A 23,139-nucleotide genomic window follows, 5' to 3' on the forward strand; every position below is an offset into this window, starting at 1 on the left:
GTATACAGTGCATCTGGGGTGTGTATGTGTGTGTGTGTGTGTGTGTGTGTATAGATGTCATTTTTTTTAAATGACGGTTCTCCACTTGTCCAGGAGCCCAAACATCTGTGAATAAGAATGTCATACTCTTTACTAAGGGCTTTGAAATATTAATATGCACAACTTCACTCTGTAAACTAGAGACAATTTTATAGGGAAAACATCGTGTGTTTTGCATATAAGATAAAATCATCACCAGGAAAAAACAAGCCTGTAGAGAACCCACATGTTTGGATAGACACAACTGGGTGCTCCAGGATTCTCCTATTGGGGTGGCTGGCTGGCTCAGAAGAGTCTGCAGCTCTTGACCTTGGAGTCCCACATTGACATTTGAGCCCCACATTGGGTGTAGAGATGACTTAATAATAAGATCTTGAAAAAAAAAGAAAAAAAGATGTTCTTGTTAATAAATATACATTTCTGGATTTTTATTTGTTATCTCTTAATACCACCAAGAAATAGCCAGTTGCAAATATATTCATTTATTTTATTCCATTTAAGAGTTACATACCTTCATTAAGCTAAATTAATTTATGATAGCAGCGAGAAGTCTGAGCCTGCATTGAAATCAGTGACAAAAGACTAATTAGATGTTTTCTGTAGGATATAAAGCAAGAAATCCTTGTTTTTCATAGTTTAAAGAGTTAGTCTATCAAACCCTAGGATATTGTCCAATTTTCCAAAGTTATTGAGATAAACAGAATTAATTTGTGAGTGTCACTGTCTTTTTTTTTTTTTTTTTTTAAACTGGCTTTATCCCCCAAATCCCAAGGGTTAGAAACTAAAGTGCCATTAACAACTCAAAGGTCTCCTTCTTTGACTGCTATAGAATTTAGAAGCTCAAGAAGAATTTTGTTGATGAAGTTTCTGAGAGCCAAACTCTGAAACAAAGGAGAAGCTTCCCATGAGACCTGATGATGACAGATTATAGGATTATAGGAGCAGAGTGCACACTGTGGATCCCACTTGTGGGCAGTATATGCTAATGCTTCCTAAATATTCCTGGGATGTCATCAGCCAGGCATCAGGAAACAGACCGAGAACCCTCAAATCTAATTCCAGAGAATTTGGATGATCCTGGAATGTTGTCCCAAGCTGGGGAACAGGGACCAAGCAGAGCCCAATAGGCAGGTCCTTGTTGCAGCCAGGAGGGGTCCATTCACCCTCAGACTTCAGAAAGTGGGTGAGCAGGTGCGGCCAGGGTGAAAAGCGCAGGGCACATCTCTCCCAGAATAACCCCCTGACTGACCTGGGAGGGAGATTCCCCGCTGTCCTAAACTTGGATACCAGCCCATCCTCAGGGATGGTGCAGGATCAGAGCCGAGCCAGAGACCAGAAGAGTGTATTGCCATGTCACAGGGGCGAAGGGGGAGGGTCAGACTAGGGGAGCAGCTTTTGGCCTTGGAGCGGGGTCCCTGGAGTACAGGGTTGGCCATCCGCTTAATAAGCTTGCCAGAGTAGACCGTGTTTAAACCCCCTTTTTATGCTTAAGAATATTCCTTATCAGATTTCAAAATCAGGGCAAGTTCCATCCTAAGTCCTTCATGCAGCTGCCTCCTCCAGGCCCCCTGCACAGACGGCCTCCATAGAAAGGGCCCCCCTGGGCCCCTGTTGGCCTGGAAAGAGTCAGGGAGCACCAGGTCAGCAGGCAAAGTTTACAGGCAATCAGAAAGTCCAGAGAAGTGGGCATGTGTTGCTAAAAAGGCCTTGAAAATTGTGATGACTGGTGATAAGTGGTTGTTCCAAGGTCAGTGTAAGTCATGGGGATGTGAACTTGAAAGGCAGAGAGTGCGGTGTGGTCACTGTGTCCATGCTCTTTCCCGCCCGTGTAGGAGTTTGAGAGGGAGAAGCATGCCCACAGCATCCTGCAGTTCCAGTTCGCTGAAGTGAAGGAGGCCTTGAAGCAGCGGGAAGAATTGCTGGAGGTGGGTAGCGCTCTCTCGTTCGCTTTTCCTCCTGCGTCTTAGGAGTATTGGGGGGTTTGTTATGAAACTTAGCCATGTTCTTGAAAATGGAGAGTTTAGGCAAATGCTCCATGCCTTCCTTAAGGAAAATAGTTCCTTTCATTGGTGAAGAGTTTCATTCCTTGGGGGCTTTGTGTTTGTATCGGGAGGCGTGGAGGATGGAACGATGGCCCCTGAGATGTCCACGTCCCGATCCCCAGGACCTGTGACTGGGGCGCCTCCCATGCCAGAAGGGACGTTGCAGGCATGGTGAAGTTAATGGCCTTGTGATGGGGAAGTGACCCTAGGTTATGGGGGGCCCACTCTCATCACTGGATCCTTATGCAAGGAGGCAAGAGAGGCAGCAGGAGATACAGGGAGAGGGACTCAAGGCTGGTCCCGTGTGAGGAAGGGGTCATGCTCCAAGGAATGTGGTAGGTTCTGCCCTAGAGCCCCCAGAAGAGAACCCAGACCTGCCTGCATCTTGATTCTGGCGCATCAGACTCAGTTTGGGCTTCTGAGTTCCAGAACTCTAAGAGAATGAATTCATGTTTTCTTTAAGCTGCTGAATTAATGGTACTTTGTTGCCTTAGCAATAGGAAAGTGATACAAGATTGGTTCTGACTTTTTCACTCGTTACCTTGAACTAATGCCTGTAAGTAAGGATGTCCCTCAGGCGGGTCTCTGCCCGCTCCTCTGGCCTCTGGGGACCAGGCTGAGGAAGCAGTTCTGGCATGCGGAGAAGGATGTGGGCTGATGCAGGAAATGGGGCTGGTACGTCCTTGGCACGGGTCTGTGGGCTCACAAGCAGTCACAGCTCTTGGATTATCAAGCCCTGCGCTTTGTCTTCCTGCTTAACCCCTTCTCTGCTTTCTTTCTATCTCTTCCTGTTCCTCAGGAAATCCGACAGCTACAGCAGAAGCAGGCGAGTTATATCAGGGAGATTTCTGATCTTCAGGAAACAATAGAGTGGAAAGACAAGAAGATAGGGGTAGGCCTCCCGAGTCTGTGGGACTGTGCCAAGGGGCAGTCCGTGTGCAGGTGCAGAAGCGCGTGTGTGAGCGTGCATGTGCCCTCGTGTGACACAGGACTCGTGACACGGAGAATGCACTCGCTTACTCAAGCCCACAGTAACTCTGACCTTGAAGTGGACGTCCGACATGGGGTGGGCAGGCATCTTGTTGACGCTAACTGGGCTCTCTGCCTGTGCCAAGCGGGCCAGTGGCACCCCGAGATGCAAGGAGTGGGGAAGGCACCACAGGGCAGGTGGGACATGGGGAGGCTCAGGCCCCTCGGATTCTCTGTGTGCTGGGGCCTGTGCCTTTCTTAAAGGCGTCAGAGGAAGCTGCAAGGTGGCAGGTGCCGTCCCCACCTGTTCCCTCCTGCATGTGTCCCCCTGGAGGCCCCAGTTCCCTCTTCTTCAAAAAGAAAAGCCACTGCAGCCCACCTGCCTTTAGGAGTGATAAGTAGGAAGACAGCAGCCCACTTAGAGGGCCGGCCATGCTTCCTGATGACAAAGGGCTTCCAATACCCCACAGCCCACCCTGCTCCACTCTGATGCAGATCTCTGGAGCACAGTGTCGGTGTACAGGCCACGTGAGGCCGTGCTGGTTTTCCCCCATGTCCTCACCCATGCTTATTTAGGACTGCTGAGCGTGCACACATGTGTGTGCTTTAAGACCACTTGATGTTTGTGACAACAAACACCAAGAATTGATGTAGAAAGATAGCCCAAGTTGTCACCTGGGGTTTCTTACGCATTTCTTCTTATTCCTCGTTTGTCTCTCATCCGAGTGGGTGCATGGCTTGTGTTCATTCTCTCACCGAGCTAGAAAGTTGTGCACAGGCAGTGCAAAGGCAGTTTTCCCTTAAAGGTATCTCTTAATGCCTTTAAGGGAGCAGGAGGCAATGTTCCTTGGCTGCCATATATTTGTGAGAAGCTCAGTACTCACATTTTGTCTGTCTCCTGAACGTATTCTACACAATGCTTTAACTCTGGTGGTGTTCCACGTAGTAGAATCCTTGTTCTTGCTTTAGTCACCTGCTCACCCATGTGAATCTTCTCTCTCTCTCTCCGCTCTGCTCACACGCAGGCTTTAGAGAGGCAGAAAGAGTTCTTTGATTCCATAAGGAGTGACCGAGATGATCTTAGAGAAGAAGTAGTCATGCTGAAAGAGGAGTTAAAGGTATGAAGCCAAAGTAGAGTTAAAAAAAAAAAAAATCCAGGTTCTCAAGAATGACTCTACGTGTGTACTGGTGTTAATTAATTGTGTGCCATTGATTTGAGTTCTGGTTAATCAATTCAAATCTTTGGTTAACTGACACTGAAGAGACCCATAAAATGAATGTGGGTTCATTCGGGTCTGCCCGTTTCGTGATCTCGAAAGCACCTCTGACCTCCAAGAATTCTTTTATACTGCATACATTTTTTCTCATACCCTTTGATAAATTCTCCAGGACATCACACCGAATTAGAGAATGTGTGTATTTCTTTATATTAAAAGTTCAAATTTAAGGACTTCTCCAGCTGGTTGGGTGGCATGGGTGAGGCTCACACTAATTAGACTTTGAGACCCTGTGGGCTGAGGAAGATTCCATGTCTTGTTTGTGTCATGTTTGGGGGTCTTCAGCTGCTGGCTAGACACTGAGTGAAGGAAAACAGGCTCTGGGTGGGTTATCAACATCGTAGGAGACATTGTTAGAAGAGGGTATAGCCAGGGCAAATTCCAGGATCATCAGTGGAGACATATCGGTGTCAGCTGCTTATGGTCAGGGGTCAAGGCCAGAGCAGTCAAATGGAGGGAACAGGTTTTTATCACCGCTCCTCCCTGGACTGTGAGCCTGGAACTGGGGCCCCCTCTGAGCTCAAGGAGAGAGCCATGGGCATGGGGGTAGCAAGTGAGTATAACTGTTTTAGAGTGTTTCACAGTGTTGTAAGCATGAATTATATTTCCCTCAAAGACACCAAACATTCTAGCCAATTCTTTACTCCTTCTTTAACATAAGTTGTGTTTATTCCTTTCGGAACATGCACGTATCTCTTTATCTCTCTCTTTTTCAAGAATGCAACCAGGGTGTTAAAAGGAGGTCACTTTACAGGGATTTGCCCACTGCTCTACCATGTGGCAGCCCGTAGGTCCCTACCTCCAGTTACAAAGGATGCCTGGTAACAGCTTCTTGTCACCAGTGCATCAAGACATGGACCAGAGCATCAAGACGTGGACCAGAGCGTGCAGGAAAGAAGTCGCCTTTGGAGGAAGACATCCCAGCTTTGTGTGTGTCGATAGGATATTTATGATTGTGGTGCCTACCCCTTCTCTGATTCTGTTTCCTTGACCTCAAGAAAAATAATTTATTTCTCATTATTATTAATAAAATAAAGTTTAACCTAGTATGAGTCCGTGAGTATTACAATAAGTTCATTTTTGTTCCCAGAAACATGGAATAGTCCTAAATTCAGAGCCAGTCACCAACGGAGAGACTTCAGACACTCTAAATAACGTCGGACACCAAGTTCCTTCTAAGCTAACGAAAGAAGAGTTAAACGCCCTCAAGACAGCGGGGGACGGGACGCTAGGTAAGTGCCCACCTTCCTTTGGGTCTTTTCATCTTCCACTCCGCATCGATTCACCCTCCATGCATTGTCAGAATTGACATAATCATCACTGATCAATTAACACTCACACAGCATGCCATGTGTCCTGCCACTTCCTGGGAACGCCCTTGTCACACGGTGTGACCACCCACGTGTGTTGTCTGGCGTGCCTCTCTGTGCAGTGCTCACCACCAATGGCTGAAGAATACGTTTCTCTTGCTTCTCAAAGCCACCAAGTGAAACCGCGAATGCAAGGAGTGTCATCTCGGGAATGCAGGGACAGTTCTGATGCTACTCGTTGGTTTTCCTCAGCCACGTGCCAAGATGGCTTCCTAACTTGCTCCGTTACAGACTTCTCCACAGATCAGAGTAGCAGAGGCTGTAAAGTGAGATAATTAGCCCTAGTTACGAGCCAACTCTGCACATCCCAACACCGTTACGTATTTTGAGGGTGCGAGGTGCCTGTGGACGGCACATGGGGGTTTGTGATGGAGTACGTCTTGGGTACCATTCTCAAGCTAGCACTCAGTGACCCTGGGTAGGGGGCAAGGTGGACAGGCAGCCCCGGGCTGGGGAGCATGGGCAGAGTGGAGGGGTGTCCTACCCACCAGAGTCTGAATGTGCCTTCCCCTCTGTCAGAGGTATTGTCCTCTTGTACATCAGTTTTTGCTTCTGAAGCGTAGAAATTGGGGAATCCTGTAATTGTAAGAATACTTTATACAATTTGCAAATATCTGAAAAAATTCACTGATTAATATTGGTCATAATGTTTGGCTTTTGGGTAAAATGAACCTTCTGAAACCAGGGTGCAGGCTGAAGTTAGAGCTGGCGGGTAAGGCTCGCCTGTCCCTTGCTGCCTGCCACGTTTCTGCGCTCGACAGTGAGGCTGGAATCCACCCGGAGCCCATGTGTTTCATTTCCATTTAGATTTCATCGTATTTTTTTTTTTAATTTATGGAAATGTAGAAACCTCTAGGCCCCAGCTTCTCAGGACTTGCTTCCTAGGGAGATGTCCCTCGTTATCTCGATGAATCCTAAAGGGACACAACACTTCTGATTGCATGAAAGTTTTGATTGTTGAAGGAAGATAAATTGAGTGGTTTCCTACGTATAAGCTGTGTGAGCAGCTAGAAATTTGATCACGTCGCTCTTGTTCAAACATACTATTAGGAAACCAACCCTTAAAGGACCAGAAATAGCACTTTCCTAAGTGGTCTCCAAATGTTTTTTGATCGCATATCCCTATCAATAAAGAATCGTGGGAACTTTCCAATATGTATATTTTTAATTCGTACATACACATACTATTTCATCAATCTGAAGTGTGTGTTATAAAACATACTCCCTGACAGACATCTTTAAAGGGTGAGGAAAGCTAACTAGGAGCCCTCCTACTTCTCCCACTTTCTCCGGGGTACATGCACCCACCTGTGGAGACCACGGCGTAATAATTTTATCCCGCTTTGACTTTTAGTGACATGACATCTGATATGCTGGGGGTTGGTTGGTTTGGAGAATCTAAGATACAAGCGTTCATTCCAAAGTTATAATGTTTTTAATTTGTACTTCTTTTAGTTGGTGAATAGCTTATTATTGATGAGGTGGCCACCGTGCTCCTGAGCACTTGCCACCTGCCGGACCTCCCCCCGACCCTTACACCCCCACACCTCCTCTCCCACCCCTCACCCCCTCCACCATCCGCCCCTGCGGGGGTGGGGCAGAGGTATTTAGGGCATCAGGCTGCTTTCTCAGGAACACCATGCTTAATTAGATGGCGGGGCTGAGGGTGGATTTCCTTTCACCTCACATGGGCTGTTGAGGCTGAGTTTCCTAAGGCGGGTTGAATGTCTCTTTCAAAACTTCCTTGAAGGTGGTTTTAGGCCTATGTGAAGCGCAGTGCAGTTTGACAGGCAGAAAAGTGGGAGGGGTCTGGATGTGCATCTGGAAACAACTTTAGGTCATTCCGAAGCCCATTGCTTGGGATTGTTGGCTGCCCGATGCAGAGCTCTATTGGTTAACATTTAACTGCACCTTTGAAAATCAGGTCACACCAGAGGGCACCAGCTGCCACTCCCGCCTTTGAGACAGTGGCCGTGGCCTCCACGGATGGAACAGTTGCTAACGGGATGAGTGCTTTGCCGCACAGACTTGGCAGAGGCTTCTGTCTCGTGTGATCCTTTGAGGCCGCGCTCTCCTTAGGAAGGGGGTCGGGTGGGTGAGAGAACATGTGTTTACACTGTGATGTGTGCTCAGTGGTCACCACATCATGGGGTCCCTTCAATTTTCTCAATGGTCTTTTAGGAAGAGCCAGTGAAGTGGAGGTGCAAAGTGAAATTGTGGAGAATGTGGGGAAAAAAGAAATCTTGCAGAATACTGAGCGAGAGCGGCACAAGGAGGACCCAGCCCAGGAGTGTGTGGGCACAGAGGTGTTCCACCCTGGTGAAAATGCCGAGGACCACAAGGCCTCTGAAGATGGTGCCCCCTCCCCGGGAGCATTAGCAGATGCTACGAATGAGGAGAAGGCTCAGAACCAGATTCTAGAGAATGATTCCCTCCTCGAAAATACAAAGCAGGTTGAGTCCGATGAGGTCAGAAACACACCAGGCGATAGGACTGGGGCTTCCCTTGAGCAGTCCGAATGTTTGCATGTGCTAGGTGGCGAAACCCCAGATCCTGGGACTGGGCAGGACAGTTACCATGCCTTGGATATCAAAAACCACAGCAAGGAATCTGCAGAAAACCAGGAAGACTTGAATGCCAACTTGGGAGAGGGTAGCACAAAGCTGTGTGCAGAATCCAATTGCCTGCAACCATCTGAAGCCGGAGGGCTGGGCAGCACACACATGGGGCAGCAAGATGGGAGCCCCATGGAAGGTGTGGTGGAAGCAGGGCTAATGGGGCCTGGGGAGCAGGTGAGCACAGAAGCCTCTGGCCCTCCAACATCCAGCCATGACAATGTGAATTTTGATAAACAGCGTGCCACAAAAGCCTCCACAGAGCTGGACCCAAGCACCGGGCGGGACCTAGACAAAGAGTTCTCTGAGCAGGAAGCCACTGAGCCCCAGGAGCTCCCAGGTCAGAGCACAGCGGTAGATGGGGGGCATGACAAAAAGGAGGATGGGGAAAGAGGGTTGAGGGACGAGGAACCAACACAGACAGAATTGCAGAACGTTGCTTATTGTCCAGAGGCTAGAAGCAGTCCTCAGGGAGCAACAGGTCTGGCTGTGGCAGATGCGGAAAGTGAGCCCCTAGATAGGAAAGACACTGAGGAAGAAAGGAATGACCAACAGGGAGAGGCACTGGATTCATCACAAAAGAAGACAAAGAATAAGAAGAAGAAAAACAAGAAGAAAAAAACAACAGCACCTGTAGAAACCCTTAATGAGGTCGAGAAACAGTTAACATTTCAGGACTCAGATTTAAGTGAGGTGAAGGAAGATGAGCCCATAGCTCTTACTGACAGAAAACCAGCTATGGAAACACCAGACGAGGTGACTGAAAGTCCAGAAGAGGAAAGCGTAGCAGGAAGCAGTGAAAACCCTGATTGTCCAGGAAATCCTAAAATTAAGTTGAATGAAACACTTAACCAAGAAGACAATGGGGTAAACGCTAAGGGGGGGAAAGAGACAGCTGATGGTGACACATCAGCTTTGGGGGATGACACAACCCCTTCATTGGGCACAAGTGCCAGAGATAAGGAGCTAGAGGAAGCCATGATCAAAGACGGTGCTAAGAATGATGGTGCCATGCACAGGGGTCCTCCAGAACCAAGGAGCGGAGGAGCATCCAGCAGCACCCTGCTGGAGGGTGAGGGTCCCTTCAAGGACAGTGAAGATGCCCCTCAAACGGGAAGTACAGAGCAGCATGAGATGGCAGAGGGGCCCAGTCAGAGAGTCAAGAAGGTCGCAGAAAACGATGACTTGGCACCCAACATGGAGCTGGGTGTCTGCACTTCAGAAGGCAGGGATGAGCCAAGAGGCGAAAGCGAGAAGGGCAGAAGCAAGGAAGACTGTACCATGTCGTAAGTGGGCAGAGGCCAAGGATTGCACAGGAAGCCCAGTGGTCAGGGGCTCGTCTGCTGCCCCCCTGGGTGAGGTTCCTAAAACATTCCACATGGAGATAGATGCACCATAGGACAGTCGACCACCAAGCTATCCACCACATTGAGTTACAGACTGTTACTTGTAGTTGTATTCTTCCTCATTAAGGTTATCACCCCGAGTAGAAAGAAAGATACATCTGTAATCAGTAGGAGTCCTGAGAACATTCCTGCCGTGTCAGACCATGCGACACACTGCGCGTTTCTGCATACAATCCAAATGAAGCTATTTAACATTTGCCTTGGGCTGATACTCTTGACCAAATCCATCAGCATCCAACTGAAATGACCAAATGGCATTCTGAGTTTTGTGAGTACAGCTGATTTTTAATATGTTTTCATTTGAATCTATGTCCTTTTGTATTTGATTTTGATGTGTACGTTATAACCTATACGGTATTTTGTTTCAAAAGGAGATTAATGGCCAAATAGTGTATAGGTCACTGAGTGATAAGATTTGCACCTTAGGACAGTAATTAATCATGTTAGGGATAAGAAATAAATATATCTTAAGGCACTGGGCTATCTTCCTTCCCTTTACCTCATATTAAGTATTTTATCTCAAACTGATACTTTTTATCTCATTGATAATACCTGAATTTATTTTGTGGATTTTGACTTCACTTCATGCTGATTATGTACCAAAGTCATTTTATACAGTCTTTTTTTTTTTTTTTAATTTGTTTCTGGAAGAGACATGTGTTGAAATTGCACTTCCCAATGCACATTTTGTGCAGGAGAGCATTTCTAAAATTTATTTTTTTAACCTTTAAATTACTTCTCTTTCTATTTGTCTTTGATTCAAGAGAAAAATATGAAAGGTACCATTCTTGCGCAAACTGCTGATTCGACTATAACGGGATATTTTAAATAGTTGAATCACTTTTGGTATTTTGGTATAAATATTTTCATTTGTTGTATATCAATATATTATTGGAAAATTCTTGATTTGATCTTCCTGAAGGAAATATATTTTCTATACGAGGAAGCATTTTTAAAAATAATTGTAAAGTTAAATTAAAAAATTGTAAAATACTAAAATCACAAAGGACTGTACATTATGAATGCGTTGACACTTTATGAGATGAAAGAATTCATGTCACTGTTACAAGGTATAATTGAATACAAAAAAGACCAAAACCTCAATAAAATTTGAGGCAAGCATAAGTGTTATTATGTTATTGAAATAAAAACATTTTATAACTTTACAAGCCTGTGATTCCACTCTTTGGGCTACTTGAATTCCAGCAGTGGCTACTGTTCTACATAATTATTATCTTCAAAGTAGCGCCTACTTCTGGGCTGCTAATTCCCAGTATGTGTTTTGTGAAGGACTCGTTACATTGTCCCTTGAGAGTAAACGTCTCTCCTGGTACCTAGACCAGGGCTAGCATCATGCCCTCCTGGGGAGAACTGGGAAGATCTACCCTCATAGATTCTCCTGGGTTCTGGTGAGGAGCCCCAGTGAAGAAAGCTGTCTGTTCTGTTGCTCTGCTAATTTGTGCTGCTACTAAGACTACTTTGAAGGATATGGTGAAATTGGCAAATTAGCACTGACTCCTTGTCTGTCAGTGTCCTGATGCGAGGGGCCAATATACCCTCCCCACTAGAGGCCTGTGAGTGGAAAACTGTGAGGTTTGCTAGAGAGTCTCCCGCCCACAGGCTGCAAAGGCCTGGAGAGGGGGCGGATGCCTCTAACTTTAGCAAAGCCACACTCAGCATGGAATGGGCTTCGGGAAAGAGCTCTCATTCCTACTTTCAGAGGTCCCTGGGGAGATGATTCAACAACGTAGCTCACTGGATGGTGAGATCATCAAGCCATTTTGAGGTCTTCCTTAAAAGACCTTAAAGCCCTTTCCTCTGTTACTTAATAGCACATTTAAGGACATTATGTCATACTTCATACCCCTTAGGTCAGCTGTCCAGGGCTCTTGATTATTCACGCATCTGTTTAAGTAATAGACGTTTTGATCACTTCATATCCGGAAGGCACTGTGCCAGTGGACAGCAGATAGGACTGGGCTTCTAGCAGAAGTGAACAGCTGAGAATCAGGAAGTGAGCAAAAAAAAAAAAAAAAAGTTGGGGGGTGGGCAGATTCTGAACAGCCAAGTCAGTTCTTGATAATCTAAGAGCCTTCACTGTGAGCATCCCCTTACTCCACAAGAAGGGGTAAGTGACATTGTAGCAGTAACTGATGTCCACGGGAAGGCCCTCAAGCTACCAAGAAGTCAGTAGGACCTTAGGGATGTTCAGGTAAAGAAGGCACAGAGGAATATAAGGCATTTTGGAAAGATTTGATGTCAAAAAATTCAGACTCAGAAGAAGACCAAAAGGCTACCTTTCAGCCACAACCCCAGAGGAACCAACACCCCTGACGTTTCACTCCCATACAGAGCAGAGGAAAACGTTCCATCACTGATACCTTAATCAAAAAGTAGGGATGTCTTCTAGCCCCAAACCAGAACATAGCTGCTGTATATAAAATGTAAATCCTCCTTCAGAAGCTTAGAAGTATACTCATGGGTGTACGTAGAAAATAGGGAACAGCAACAGAATTTTGAATTCAGCGTTCTTATTTGATGATATACAAAGGTGGAGAAACAGTAGAGTGTTTTTCAGGAGTTTTTGGAAATGAGATGTATTGCACTGAGTACTTTCTGTAATGTTTAGTGTTTAGCAAACGGCAAACCTAATGACTTGAACATTTAAATCTCTACTGTCACTAGGACCCTGGAGTGCTAGTTCTGGGGCTTCATGCAGTTTGGGGTTCCTGTTTTCTGCAGTAAACCCCTTTCCTAGGAGATCACCTTGAACAGCGTGCCATCGAAACAAAGGAACCCAGCAATGAGATTTGTCCATCTGGCCAAATGTCCAGGCCACAGAACAAAAGGAAGGGGTGTTCATGCCTACAATGTGTTAGAATGTGTGATTTATCAGCGTGATGACCATAAATAGAGAAAACTTTGTCTTTCAGGAGAAGAAACCCTTACTCTTTTCCTTTTACCCTATCCACAGCTTCTTAAATTTTTTACATGTTATTTGCATATTATTTTACTTATCATTTACATAGAGTTTACTTTTTTTTTTTTTTAACTACATGTTTTTCAAGATGTGTATGACTTCAGTGGTGGATGACATATATAGTTCCCATCTGTACACACCTCCCAGGCCCTGTAAATAGGAGAAAAACCCTGTCCCTGTTCTGGTTTTTGCAGGAAGGAGGTGCTCTCCTGGTATGGGAGGCTGGCCCCAGGGACCATGGAAATGGCCCAACATGGATTATAATCAGACTAAGTCAGGGCAAGGCAGGAGCAGATTCCTTGAGAGACGTCGGCTTTCCTCTCACTATCTTTGCCCATATGGAGGGAGGTGATTTTCCTCTGCCTCAGGAGAGGAAGCTAGAGGCCCACGATGGCTGAAATTAACCCACAGAATGGAAATCCTGCTCCTGAGAATGTGTTATTACCAGCCAGCTACCCACTCTCACTGTGTTTCACTTGCTCTCTGAAAACGGAGTTGGAACCTGCCCTCTAGGGTTACGGGCCAGATCCAGGTAAAACAGTGCAGAGAGGGAGTGCTTAGTGCTTGTGGTCCTTGCAGGGGATTGGCCTTGCTGCCCCTGGACAGGTGAGGTGACAAGGTGCAGGCCAGAAGAAAGACCAAGGGGAACAGGGGCTCAGAGAATGTCAGAGCTGCGGACACTGGCTGCCCCCGTGACTGTCCTAAGACCTTGCCAACTATAAGTGCTTCTCATTTCATGGGCCTCTTGGCATGTGTTCCAGAGCATTTATTCGGATTCAGTACAGAAAAACCAGACTTTTAACAATTGAAATCCCTTCCTAGGGGCGCCTGGGTGGCTCAGTGGGTTAAAGCCTCTGCCTTCAGCTCAGGTCATGATCCCAGGGTCCTGGGATCGAGACCCACATCGGGCTCTCTGCTCAGCAGGGAGCCTGCTTCCTCCTCTCTCTCTCTCTGCCTGCCTCTCTTCCTACTTGTGATCTCTGTCTGTCAAATAAATAAATAAAATCTTTAAAAAAAAAAAAAAAAGAAATCCCTTCCTAGCCAACGCATGTTGACTTCTTCTCCGTATAAAAGGAAACTCTAAATTTGAGATACTGTGACTTTATTTTCTTCCATGCCTTGTTTCTAAGCACAGCAGTTTTACCCTGTGAATAGTTTATGTCTGTTCATGACCAGGTATGTCAGGTCAGCCATGAGCAGCGGAACTTCGTAAAGGCAGGACAATGGTAGGTCTGCAGTGCTCTAGGGAGGGGATACGGTCAGCATCTCCATGATGCCCCACCATGCACTCCACGAATCAGACTTAGTGATCTTTAAAACTACAAAAGTCGTGCCCTTTTTCTTCCTATCCAGTTAATTTCTTTCTTTTTTCTATTCTCTCCAAACATAGTTTTAAACTTTTCTCCAATTCTGCTGTAAAGCTTGTCTCCCTTAAAATTTCACTTCTGTGTTTTTCATATTCTCACCCCAAGAGTGAAGGTCATTTTACCCTTATTTCATATTTGTTGGCCAGCTCCATTATTATATCTTAACGTTTATTTTGTACTTGCTATCCAGAATATTCGAAGTCTTCTAATACAAACGCAATGATAATAAAATTGTACTATAGACGGATGAAATTCAAGACCACTTTCTGACATACCCATTGCTTCTTAGGATGCTATGCATTTTGTATGTAGAATATAAGATAAAATAAAAAGTTACATTGAATAGAGCTGGGTTCATGACATTGGTGTTTCAGTGTTAGATGGGCTTGTAGAAGAGAAAGAATAAACTATCAGAAACAATTTGACTGTGTAAATTAAAAGGAAGTCCAGAAGGTCATAAGTTTGTCCTATGTTAAGCTTGACATTTCTGGCTTAATTTATATTGTGGTTGTGCCTTTCAAAGTAACGACGTGGGGTGCTTGGAAGAACAATTAGGAAAGCTTGTGACTGGGATGAGAATATTGACAGGTGATTGTTTAGATGGAAACAAAAGTGCATTTTATGCAGATGATCTATTTCCTCTTTCACACGGGGAATCAAAACTGTGCAGCATGGAAGCACCATGGCCTCAGGAGGAAGAGTCTCGAGCTGGGAGTCCAGCTCTGACTCCAAGGTCCGGGTATAGATCTGAAACAACAGAGGAGTACAGTTTTTAGAGGTGTGGGCCCCTGCCTGTAGAAGAGGGAAAGAGTAGCAGGGCGCACTTGTAGGGCTGTGTGGGGGAAGGTGTGGTCACTCAGGCCATGCCTGGGACAGAGTGACCATGCAGTACCCATGAGCAGTGCTGTCACCACCATGTCTTCCTGATTTGGCCTTTACACCAGGGTAGGGTTTTGCCTGCACCCCCAAACTGCCCCCGGGCTGGTCTCCTCCTCTGTACTCTGCAGATTATATCCCTTGACACACCTTCAGAGAAATGTCTGGGGGTATTTCGAGAGGCATGCACTCTTCATTGACCGGGTGGCAGGGGTGACAGAAATCCACTGCATCACTGCAGCTCTCAGGACAAGACCCACTCTACAGGAGTGGGGGAGCAGCTGTGTCCTCAGCAGACCTCTGATTTGTAAACGTAGAGTCAAAACTCTGGCGCTGGGGTGTCTCTGAGAGAAAAGAGAAAGATCCCTTCTTCTGTGCCATGACCTTGGGAAGTCAAAGATAATGAAAATGCCGTTGATAACCTATAGCGATGCTCCGAATATTTGTACCTCGCTAATGATGTTCGGCCGTGAAGCCTGTGAGATCTTGTGTTGCAGCGTGGTTTGGCCCTAGAGCCCTTGCATGCTAACCCCAAGTAGAAGACTAGCCCGTTTGCATGCAGCCGGACGCTGCCCCTGACGACATAAGCATGTGTGAGAGCTTGACCCACGCCACTCTCCCTCGGCTGACGTCTTCCCCAGTCCTGTGTGTGGCCTCATTCACTGTGGTACGTGTATAATACCTTCATCATCAGTTTCACTAACCTGAATGCTCGCTCTCCGGTTTAGCATTCTGCCGAATGGTGCACTCTGCGGATTCACCCCAACCTCTGTCTTTCTGATTTCTTTAGATATTAGGTTGAAAAAGCTTATTGATGAACGGGAATGCTTATTGGAACAGGTAACCATCTTTTTATTACTTTGAGTTCCCCAACAGGCGGCCCCTGAGCCTGAGAACCTTCCCATACTTACTTTCTTGCTTTCTTGGGAAAACCCTAACACATCATGCCTGAAAGCAATTACCAAGCCAGCCTGTGCCCTTACTAGTTCTTTCCACATAGGACATCGCAAGTCATGTGAGGTTCAAAGAGGAGGTCCCAACGACTCGAGGCTGGGGGAACTGAATGTGGTTCGCTCTATGCTGATTCCTGTTTAGAACAAATATTTACGTAGAAGGGGCTAGATGAACCGTGGAGAGGCAGGTGCTAACAGCACTTCGACTTATGCTGGCTCAGCGAAGTCGGTCTGGGGGTCTCTCAGTGATCAGCACCCCTTTCCAGAAGGTACTTTCTTCTTGGTGCAGCTGACCAAAGTTGTCGACTTCGTCGCATTCTTCCACCTCCAGAAACACTCACCGACGGTCCTGCTCTGTCTTTTTGTGCGGAGGGCCGTTCCTCAGTCCTTCTAGGATCACTTTCTGAGGAAACTCAGTTCCTCTCAGTTTCCTACATAAGCCTAATCAACAGTATTTTGCTGTACTCTTTACAATTCCTCGGAAGGTTGCTCTCGAAATCGGGGAAAGCACTCAATGTGGTAGCTGCATTGAGGTTCCTGGGTTCTTCTAAAAACAAGTTTCCATCCTAATTCTGTAGGCATTTCCTTAGAGCAGTGCAGCATACCAGTGGGCAGTCTGTGCCTGAGTTTCTGCTCTGCTCTCTGCTGGCTGTTGGAGGAGGAGGCAGCTTCCATGGGGGCCACAGAGGTCAGAGGTTAACAGGACAGGGCTGGAGACTGCCCATCAGACACCGGAACTTTCTGCAGTCCTGGCTGCTGACCTCCCTTCCGGCTCAACATGACTCCGCCACAGGGAGCAGAGCTGGGCAGAGGCCAGCTCCCAGAGCAGGGGCTCTGTGAGGGAGCACACAGTTCTGTTAGGCCCTCCGGATGGTGCTTCTGGGCCTGGAAGGCTCCAGAAGGCCCTGCCCAGCTTCTAAGTGAAGAATGTGAAGGTGACTAGTGCACTGACTTGCTAACAACTCTGAGATAAAAGTTTAAAGTATGTTATATATAGTCTCCTGAATTCAAGAGGAATTTCAGACTTAGAAATAACTTTTCAGGGGTGCCTGGGTGGCTCAGTGGGTTAAAGCCTCTGCCTTTGGCTCAGGTCATGATCCCAGGGTCCTGGGATCGAGCCCCACATCAGACTGTCTGCTTGGTGGGGAGCCTGCTTCCCCCCTCCCACACACCCGCCTGCCTTTCTGCCTGTGATCTCTCTCTGTCAAATACATAAATAAAATCTTTAAAAAAAAAAAAAAAAAAGTAACTTTTCACCCAGAGTTACAAAATAATTTCTGCCTTATATGGTGAACCTGATTCCATTTTTACCCATTATGCTCTTACTTCCTGAGAAGAGTACCAATGGGCCGAGGGTGTTCATCTCTTTATTTGGATTGGTTATTAAAGGTGAGAGACACCCCCCGCCCCAACCATGGTGGCTGGTGGATTGTAACCATTTACTACATTTTTCTTGTGCTTGATTACATAACCCCAATCTCTTGGGCACCTGAAGACCCAGGAAATAACCCCATAGCAACACTCAACTGTATTATGGGGCATTGGTTTCTGCACACCTCTTCCTTTGTCATAGGCTCTATGCTCAAATTCTGGCCTCATTTAGAGTCGAGAAATTCACACATTTTATTGGTGGATGTTTTCAGATTAAGAAACTCAAAGGACAGCTGGAAGAGAGACAGAAGAACGGCAAGCTAGACAACCCGCACCCCGGAAATGACATCTTAGAGAACGGGACAGACATTCACGTAATGGATCTGCAAAGTAAATGTCCATCCTCTTGGGGAAGTAAACCCTTTACCTGTCCTGTTTGTGTGATCCTGGGGCCAGGGGAGAAAAACCGTCATGGCCAAGAACACCCGGCGTTCCCCTTGGGCCCCCAAAAGCCCTTGAGTACAATAGTGCAATGATGTCTCTGTGTGGGATGGGACTGGAACGAGGCTGGGCAGGTGGGCAGAGTGGGGATGATCCTGTGTCAGCCCTGGGACTCGAACAGGTGCCCCCAAAATGTGCTCCAAGTTACCACCATATGATACACTGTGAGAAACGGTGTTTTCCAGGCTGCATAGGACTTCAGCCGATGGTATGGAAAAAGTAAAAGGTATTTTTCCATACAAGTAAACTAGAAAGAGGCTTAAAGGGAGATAAAATTACCCGAAGTCTCCCCCCTTCCCCCTCCCCCAACCACTTCTTTGTGTTCTGTGCTCAGAGGGGCTGTCATGCCTGGCACCTGCCCAGCCTGGGCACAGGGAGAGTGCTTGCCTTCTCCTATCTCAGCTTCCCCCTCTCCTCCCCCCCACCCTCCTTACCCTGTGGGGCCTAGGCCAGAACTTCCAGCTTTGCATGCCAATGACTCAGTAGGGGACTTGGATCCCAGGTATTATTGTTTTAACATTTTAAAAAGCCCAAGAGTTTAACAGATTTTCCTTCTCTTTCAACCTTTAGGGGATGCCAACAGACAGATCAGCGACCTCAAATTTAAACTTGCAAAATCTGAGCAAGAGATAACCGCATTAGAACAAAATGTATGTGTGTGTACTTTTAAGCAATAAATGGGGAGTGAAAGCGATGATTAACTGAGGTGCACTTGTTAGAACTAGCCCTGGAGGGCTGAGCACAAAGAGGAGCAGAGAATCACCGAGCCAGAAAGGGCTGTCTGTGTGTTTCCTGCAGGGAGAGAAAGTAGGGGAGGGAAGATGACTGGGAAGATTCTGGTTTTATAATGGATACTAACCCTTTATAAACAATGGCTGTTTCTGGAAAATCACTAATGTGGGCGGGGGGGAGGGTGCTTAAAAATGTTCTTTAAAAATAATTTATTAGAAAGCATTTCCCGTGGGGCCATCCCTCTTTCCCAGATTTTCTGCCTCTGTCCTTGGTTGGCTTGCTCTGGTTTCTAGATGGGGGTGTTTATGCCTCTAGCACGTTGGGCCAATCTGGGGCAAGCTGCGTCCTCAGCCAAGGGAGAGATGAAGTTGGTACTCTAACCCCCTCAGTTATGGGTTCCTGTGGCTAGCACTTTGGGGAGTTTTAGAGGAAACAGAAATGAGAATAGCACGCCTGGGACCAGACGAGTTTAGGAAGCAGGCTTTTGGTCTCAGTGGACTGAAAGTCTCAAGTGGGTTGTGGCTGCTCCTGTCCCTCGCCACAGGCCTGGCTGTGGAATGCCATCCTCAAGCCTCCTTCCTTTCCTCTCTACTAGTTCCTGGCCTTTCTTTCTCCCTTGCTTCCTCCCCACCGTGCCACCCCAGGGAGAGTGACAGGAGCTGAAGCCCTGGCTGAACCTTTGTCCAGAGCATCATTCTGCCTCAACATACCTCTCCTGCAGAATGGCCCCACGTCGGGGAGGGAGGCAGCACTGTGGGAGCCACGCCTTTGGACTAGGGTCAGAAAGGGGAGGGGACCCTCATAGCAATCAGCACTGGGCTGCCCAGAAGAGCTCACTTGGTAGAACCTATACACAGCCCAAGGTGCTAGGTCTTAATGATTTGCATGGTCTGTCCTGCCATTTGATAACTTTGCCTTTTGATTCCACATGTGATAAAGCAACTGGAGAAAGAAAACAGGCCTGTTAATTTACACATAGGATGTTTCCCTTCCTTCTAGGTAATAAGGTTAGAGAGTCAAGTATCCCGTTATAAATCGGCTGCTGAAAATGCCGAAAAAATAGAAGATGAACTTAAGGCTGAAAAACGGAAACTCCAAAGAGAGGTAAATTTTCTAGGCTGTTGGCAGGGAAAGAATGGGAAATGATGGTCTAACTGTCAGCCGAGAGAGCTTCTGCCCCTCCCCCCACCCCAGACTTTTCCCCGGGCCTGGCGCCAAAGCCACCCCAAAGGGCTTCGCCAATGCTCCTGGGAGCCTGGGGCTGAATCCCAGGTCTCCCCATGATGGTGGCTGTGGGGCATTTGTAGGTGGCCTCTTCTCTCCTGCTTCTCTCAAGTTCTTCTTGGTCTTTGATTTTCTGTGGCTTCACCCTCATGCATCCTCTGCAGGTTTCCTACTGTTGATTCTGCTCGGGATGTATTGTATTTCTTGGATCCATGAAGTCTGTCTCTAAGTCAAGTTTGGAAAGTTTTCACCCATGACCTCCTTACGTATTCCTCTTTCCTAGTCTTTCCACTTCCCCTCTGGGGCTCTAACCCTGAGGTGGTGAGATCCTCTCCCTGCAGCTCCCATATCTTATACCCACCTGTCCTGCCCAGCTCCTTACTGCTTTGCTGGTAGGTCTCCCCATTCACCTTTCATCTTTTTAAAGTGTGTGCATTCCTGATGGTTGCTCATTGTATGGTCGTGTATGCTTCTTTGTTAACTGTATCTTTCTCTCTTTAAAGATATTGTACAGGAACACTCTTGTGTTTTCCATGCCCACCCAAGGACTGACCCATGTTCAGTCTTGGCAGCTCAAATTCCCTTGCTGGCTCAGAAGGCTTATCCTTCGTGTGTTTGGTATCTTGTGAAGTGATGCTTGATTTTGATGTGCGGGTCCTCGGGGCCTGACTTGGGGAAATTTTCTGCAGAGGGGGCTTGCTTCTGCTTCTGCTTCTGCCTCTGCTAGTGAGAGGGGATGCAGGGAGGCTAACCCATGCCAGGACCCCAGGAACCCCCCCCACAAAAGGCCTTTGGATCAGAGGTAGAGCTGCAGTCTCCGTTCTGAGGATGCGTGTCTCCGCAACCACGGGGTGGTCATACCCCCACCTGTCCGCCCTGTGGCCCTGCTGGTATGGCTTCCACTCTGACCCCCAGGCTCTTGTGGCCTGGGCTCTACGGTATGGCCATCTTGGCCTCCGCCATTCTCACTTTGGTTTCTGAAACCTTGCCCCCAGCTGCCCAGGCCTCAGGGACCAACTCCTCCAACTGGCCGGGGCTCAGCTCTGATCTATTCGCCTCACTTATATTTTGTCAGACCATTGGGACCCCCACGACCGTGCCGTGTCTGGGGTTGAGTTGTTTCAGAGGAGGGTTGCCTAGTCACTCCTGAGGCCAGGATCTTGTGCCTTGAGTCCCTTAAGGAATAGTTAAGAAATATACAGATGCATGCACATAAGGCTTATACTACAAGGAGCTCAGCGTGTCCAGACGACGACTGTCCTGTGCAGTGGGATGGAATCTTAGCAATCCTTTTACGTTGGGAGGAAGCAAGTTCCTCAAAGCTGCCTTTCCTCTTTGCTTCCAGCTGCGCTGTGCATTGGACAAAACAGAAGAGCTGGAGGTGAGCAACGGCCACTTAGTGAAGCGCCTGGAGAAAATGAAAGCAAATCGGAGTGCGCTCTTGTCCCAGCAGTAAACGTCAGCTCTGTCCAGGAACCCGGTCGGCAGATGGAGAGCATGGTATCGTGGGCTTGCCTCCGTTCCCGTCCCTGGATTGCTGCTATGTCCCCTGCTTCCGAGAGCGTCCAGGGAGCGCTCGGCTCCCACATGCTCCCAAGCCGGCCCAGCCACCGCCCCAGCAGCCACCAGATGCCTCTGACTGCGGACCCCGAACCGGGCTGGGGCCACCACTCCAAATCCGCAGGTCATTTAACAAGCACACCGGGCCCACGGGAGCTCCGTGTCCCACGACGCGGCAGCCTCGCAACGCCACTGAACATGGCAATCAAAGTAAAGATTAAAATGCAACTTGAGTTTTCTTTTCATGTGTCTTGCTGAAAGTGGAGGGGAAATGTTACAGTGTCGGGACTTCCTTTTGGGGCAGAATCTACAATTGGAGCGACTTTGGTAGTATCTTAGCCTATGCTTTTCATACACAAAACACTGTGGAACCACAAGCCATTACGAAGCAAACTCTTTCACTAGAAACAAGGGGGTGGTCTGGAAGTAAAAGTGACCTTAAGAAGACTCTTTACAGGCAACAAATGAAGCTTTTCTAAGGGATTTTTGCATCAGTTCAACCCTACGAACACTTTTTTCCAGGGTAATTAGGCAATAGCTCCACTGAAAATGACAGCTTTCCATTCGCACTATGTGACCCTTCTATTTGGACTTGAAGTTGTGAACTCCTTTTAAAGAATGTACTATTAGAAAAATTAAAGAAATGAAATGCTGAAAAATTTTAGTAATGTGTTTTTTTATATTCTTTCTCCACAGAGAAAGAAGATCTTTATTCCGTATTCCTTGTTCATGTTTTGGATCATCTCTTTATTTTTTCGTGTATATCAAATTTTATAATTTTTCTTTTCCTAGTTAAAATTTTTTCTTTTCCTAGTTAATTTTTCTTTTCCTAGTTAAAAAAAAAAGTGTATTCTCAACAAACAAGAATAGCGAGTGCACTTATAAGAGTCTTAGAATATAAAGCAAACCGAGGAAGTTAACACACTAAAGTCACCTACATGATCTTCTGGAGCAAAGTAGAGAAAAGTTTGGCTACTTACAGATTTTTAGTTAGTCCTTGTGGATGTTGTACTTCAAGGCAGCTTGGGTCAGCAAGTCAGCTTTTCAGGATATTAGCCAGACGGTGTCACCCAAGTATACCTCATGTTGACACTTGGAGAATCCTGGTGTAAGGGACATGACCTGGGTGTATACCATTGAGACAGCGCTCCTGACATAGTGCTAGAGGTCATGGGGGCCTGTACCCCAGTACCATCTGGGTCTGGGATGCACAAGGTGACATTAGGCACGAGAGGAGTTCATGTCTCCTTGTTCCACAGACAGTTTACGGTTCAGATCTCCTTCCTGAGCACGCCACAGATAAGATCATCCAGTCCCCAGCCACACATTGGTGCCCACAGACATGTTGTAGCTGCTGCATATTCAAGACCCATGTTTTTATTTTTATTTTTTTAATATTTTATTTATTTATTAGAGAGAGAGAGCACAAGTAGGCAGAGAGGCAAGCAGAGGGAGAAAGAGGGAAGCAGGCTCCCCACTAAGCAGAGAGCCTGATGCAGGGTTCCATCCTAGGACTCTGGGATCATGACCTGAGCTGAAGGCAGAGACTTAACCCACTGAGCCACCCAGGTGCATCAAGACCCATTTTTGTTTTTTAAAGATTTTATTTATTTATTTGACAGAGATCGTAAGCAGGCAGAGAGAGAGAGAAGAGGAAGCAGACTCCCTGCTGAGCAGAGAGCCTGATAACAGGACTCGATCTCAGGACCCTGGAATCATGACCCAAGCCGAAGGCAGAGGCTTTAACCCACTGAGCCACCCAGCCGCCCCAAGACCCATGTTTTTAATACAGAAACCTACTCTTGCATTGATCCCATGGAAGCACCAACTCTCCACGACAACATGTTTTCTATATTT

General features: G+C 47.0%; 1 protein-coding gene across 31 annotated transcripts in view; it reads left to right on the forward strand.

Moving 5' to 3' along the window:
- LRRFIP1 (LRR binding FLII interacting protein 1) overlaps window positions 1-21,941 on the forward strand; it is a 136,543-nt gene extending 114,602 nt beyond the window's left edge. For 20 of the 31 annotated variants that reach the window (XM_032355277.1, XM_032355280.1, XM_032355283.1 and 17 more), the window contains 5 exons: window positions 1,872-1,964; window positions 2,881-2,973; window positions 4,076-4,168; window positions 5,418-5,559; window positions 7,879-10,887. In XM_032355277.1, coding sequence (XP_032211168.1) covers window positions 1,872-1,964; window positions 2,881-2,973; window positions 4,076-4,168; window positions 5,418-5,559; window positions 7,879-9,602 — 2,145 coding nt within the window. In that variant the 3' untranslated portion in view covers window positions 9,603-10,887. Of the gene's footprint in view, window positions 1-1,871; window positions 1,965-2,880; window positions 2,974-4,075; window positions 4,169-5,417; window positions 5,560-7,878; window positions 10,888-15,731; window positions 15,782-17,537; window positions 17,656-18,336; window positions 18,417-19,497; window positions 19,603-21,067 lie in introns of those variants that run through there. The other 11 variants (XM_032355304.1, XM_032355305.1, XM_032355309.1 and 8 more) reach the window with 5 other exon arrangements.
- The last annotated feature ends 1,198 nt before the right edge of the window (window positions 21,942-23,139 follow it).

This window comes from Mustela erminea, chromosome 8, assembly GCF_009829155.1.
Source record: "Mustela erminea isolate mMusErm1 chromosome 8, mMusErm1.Pri, whole genome shotgun sequence".
Classification (NCBI taxonomy): Eukaryota; Metazoa; Chordata; class Mammalia; order Carnivora; family Mustelidae; genus Mustela; species Mustela erminea.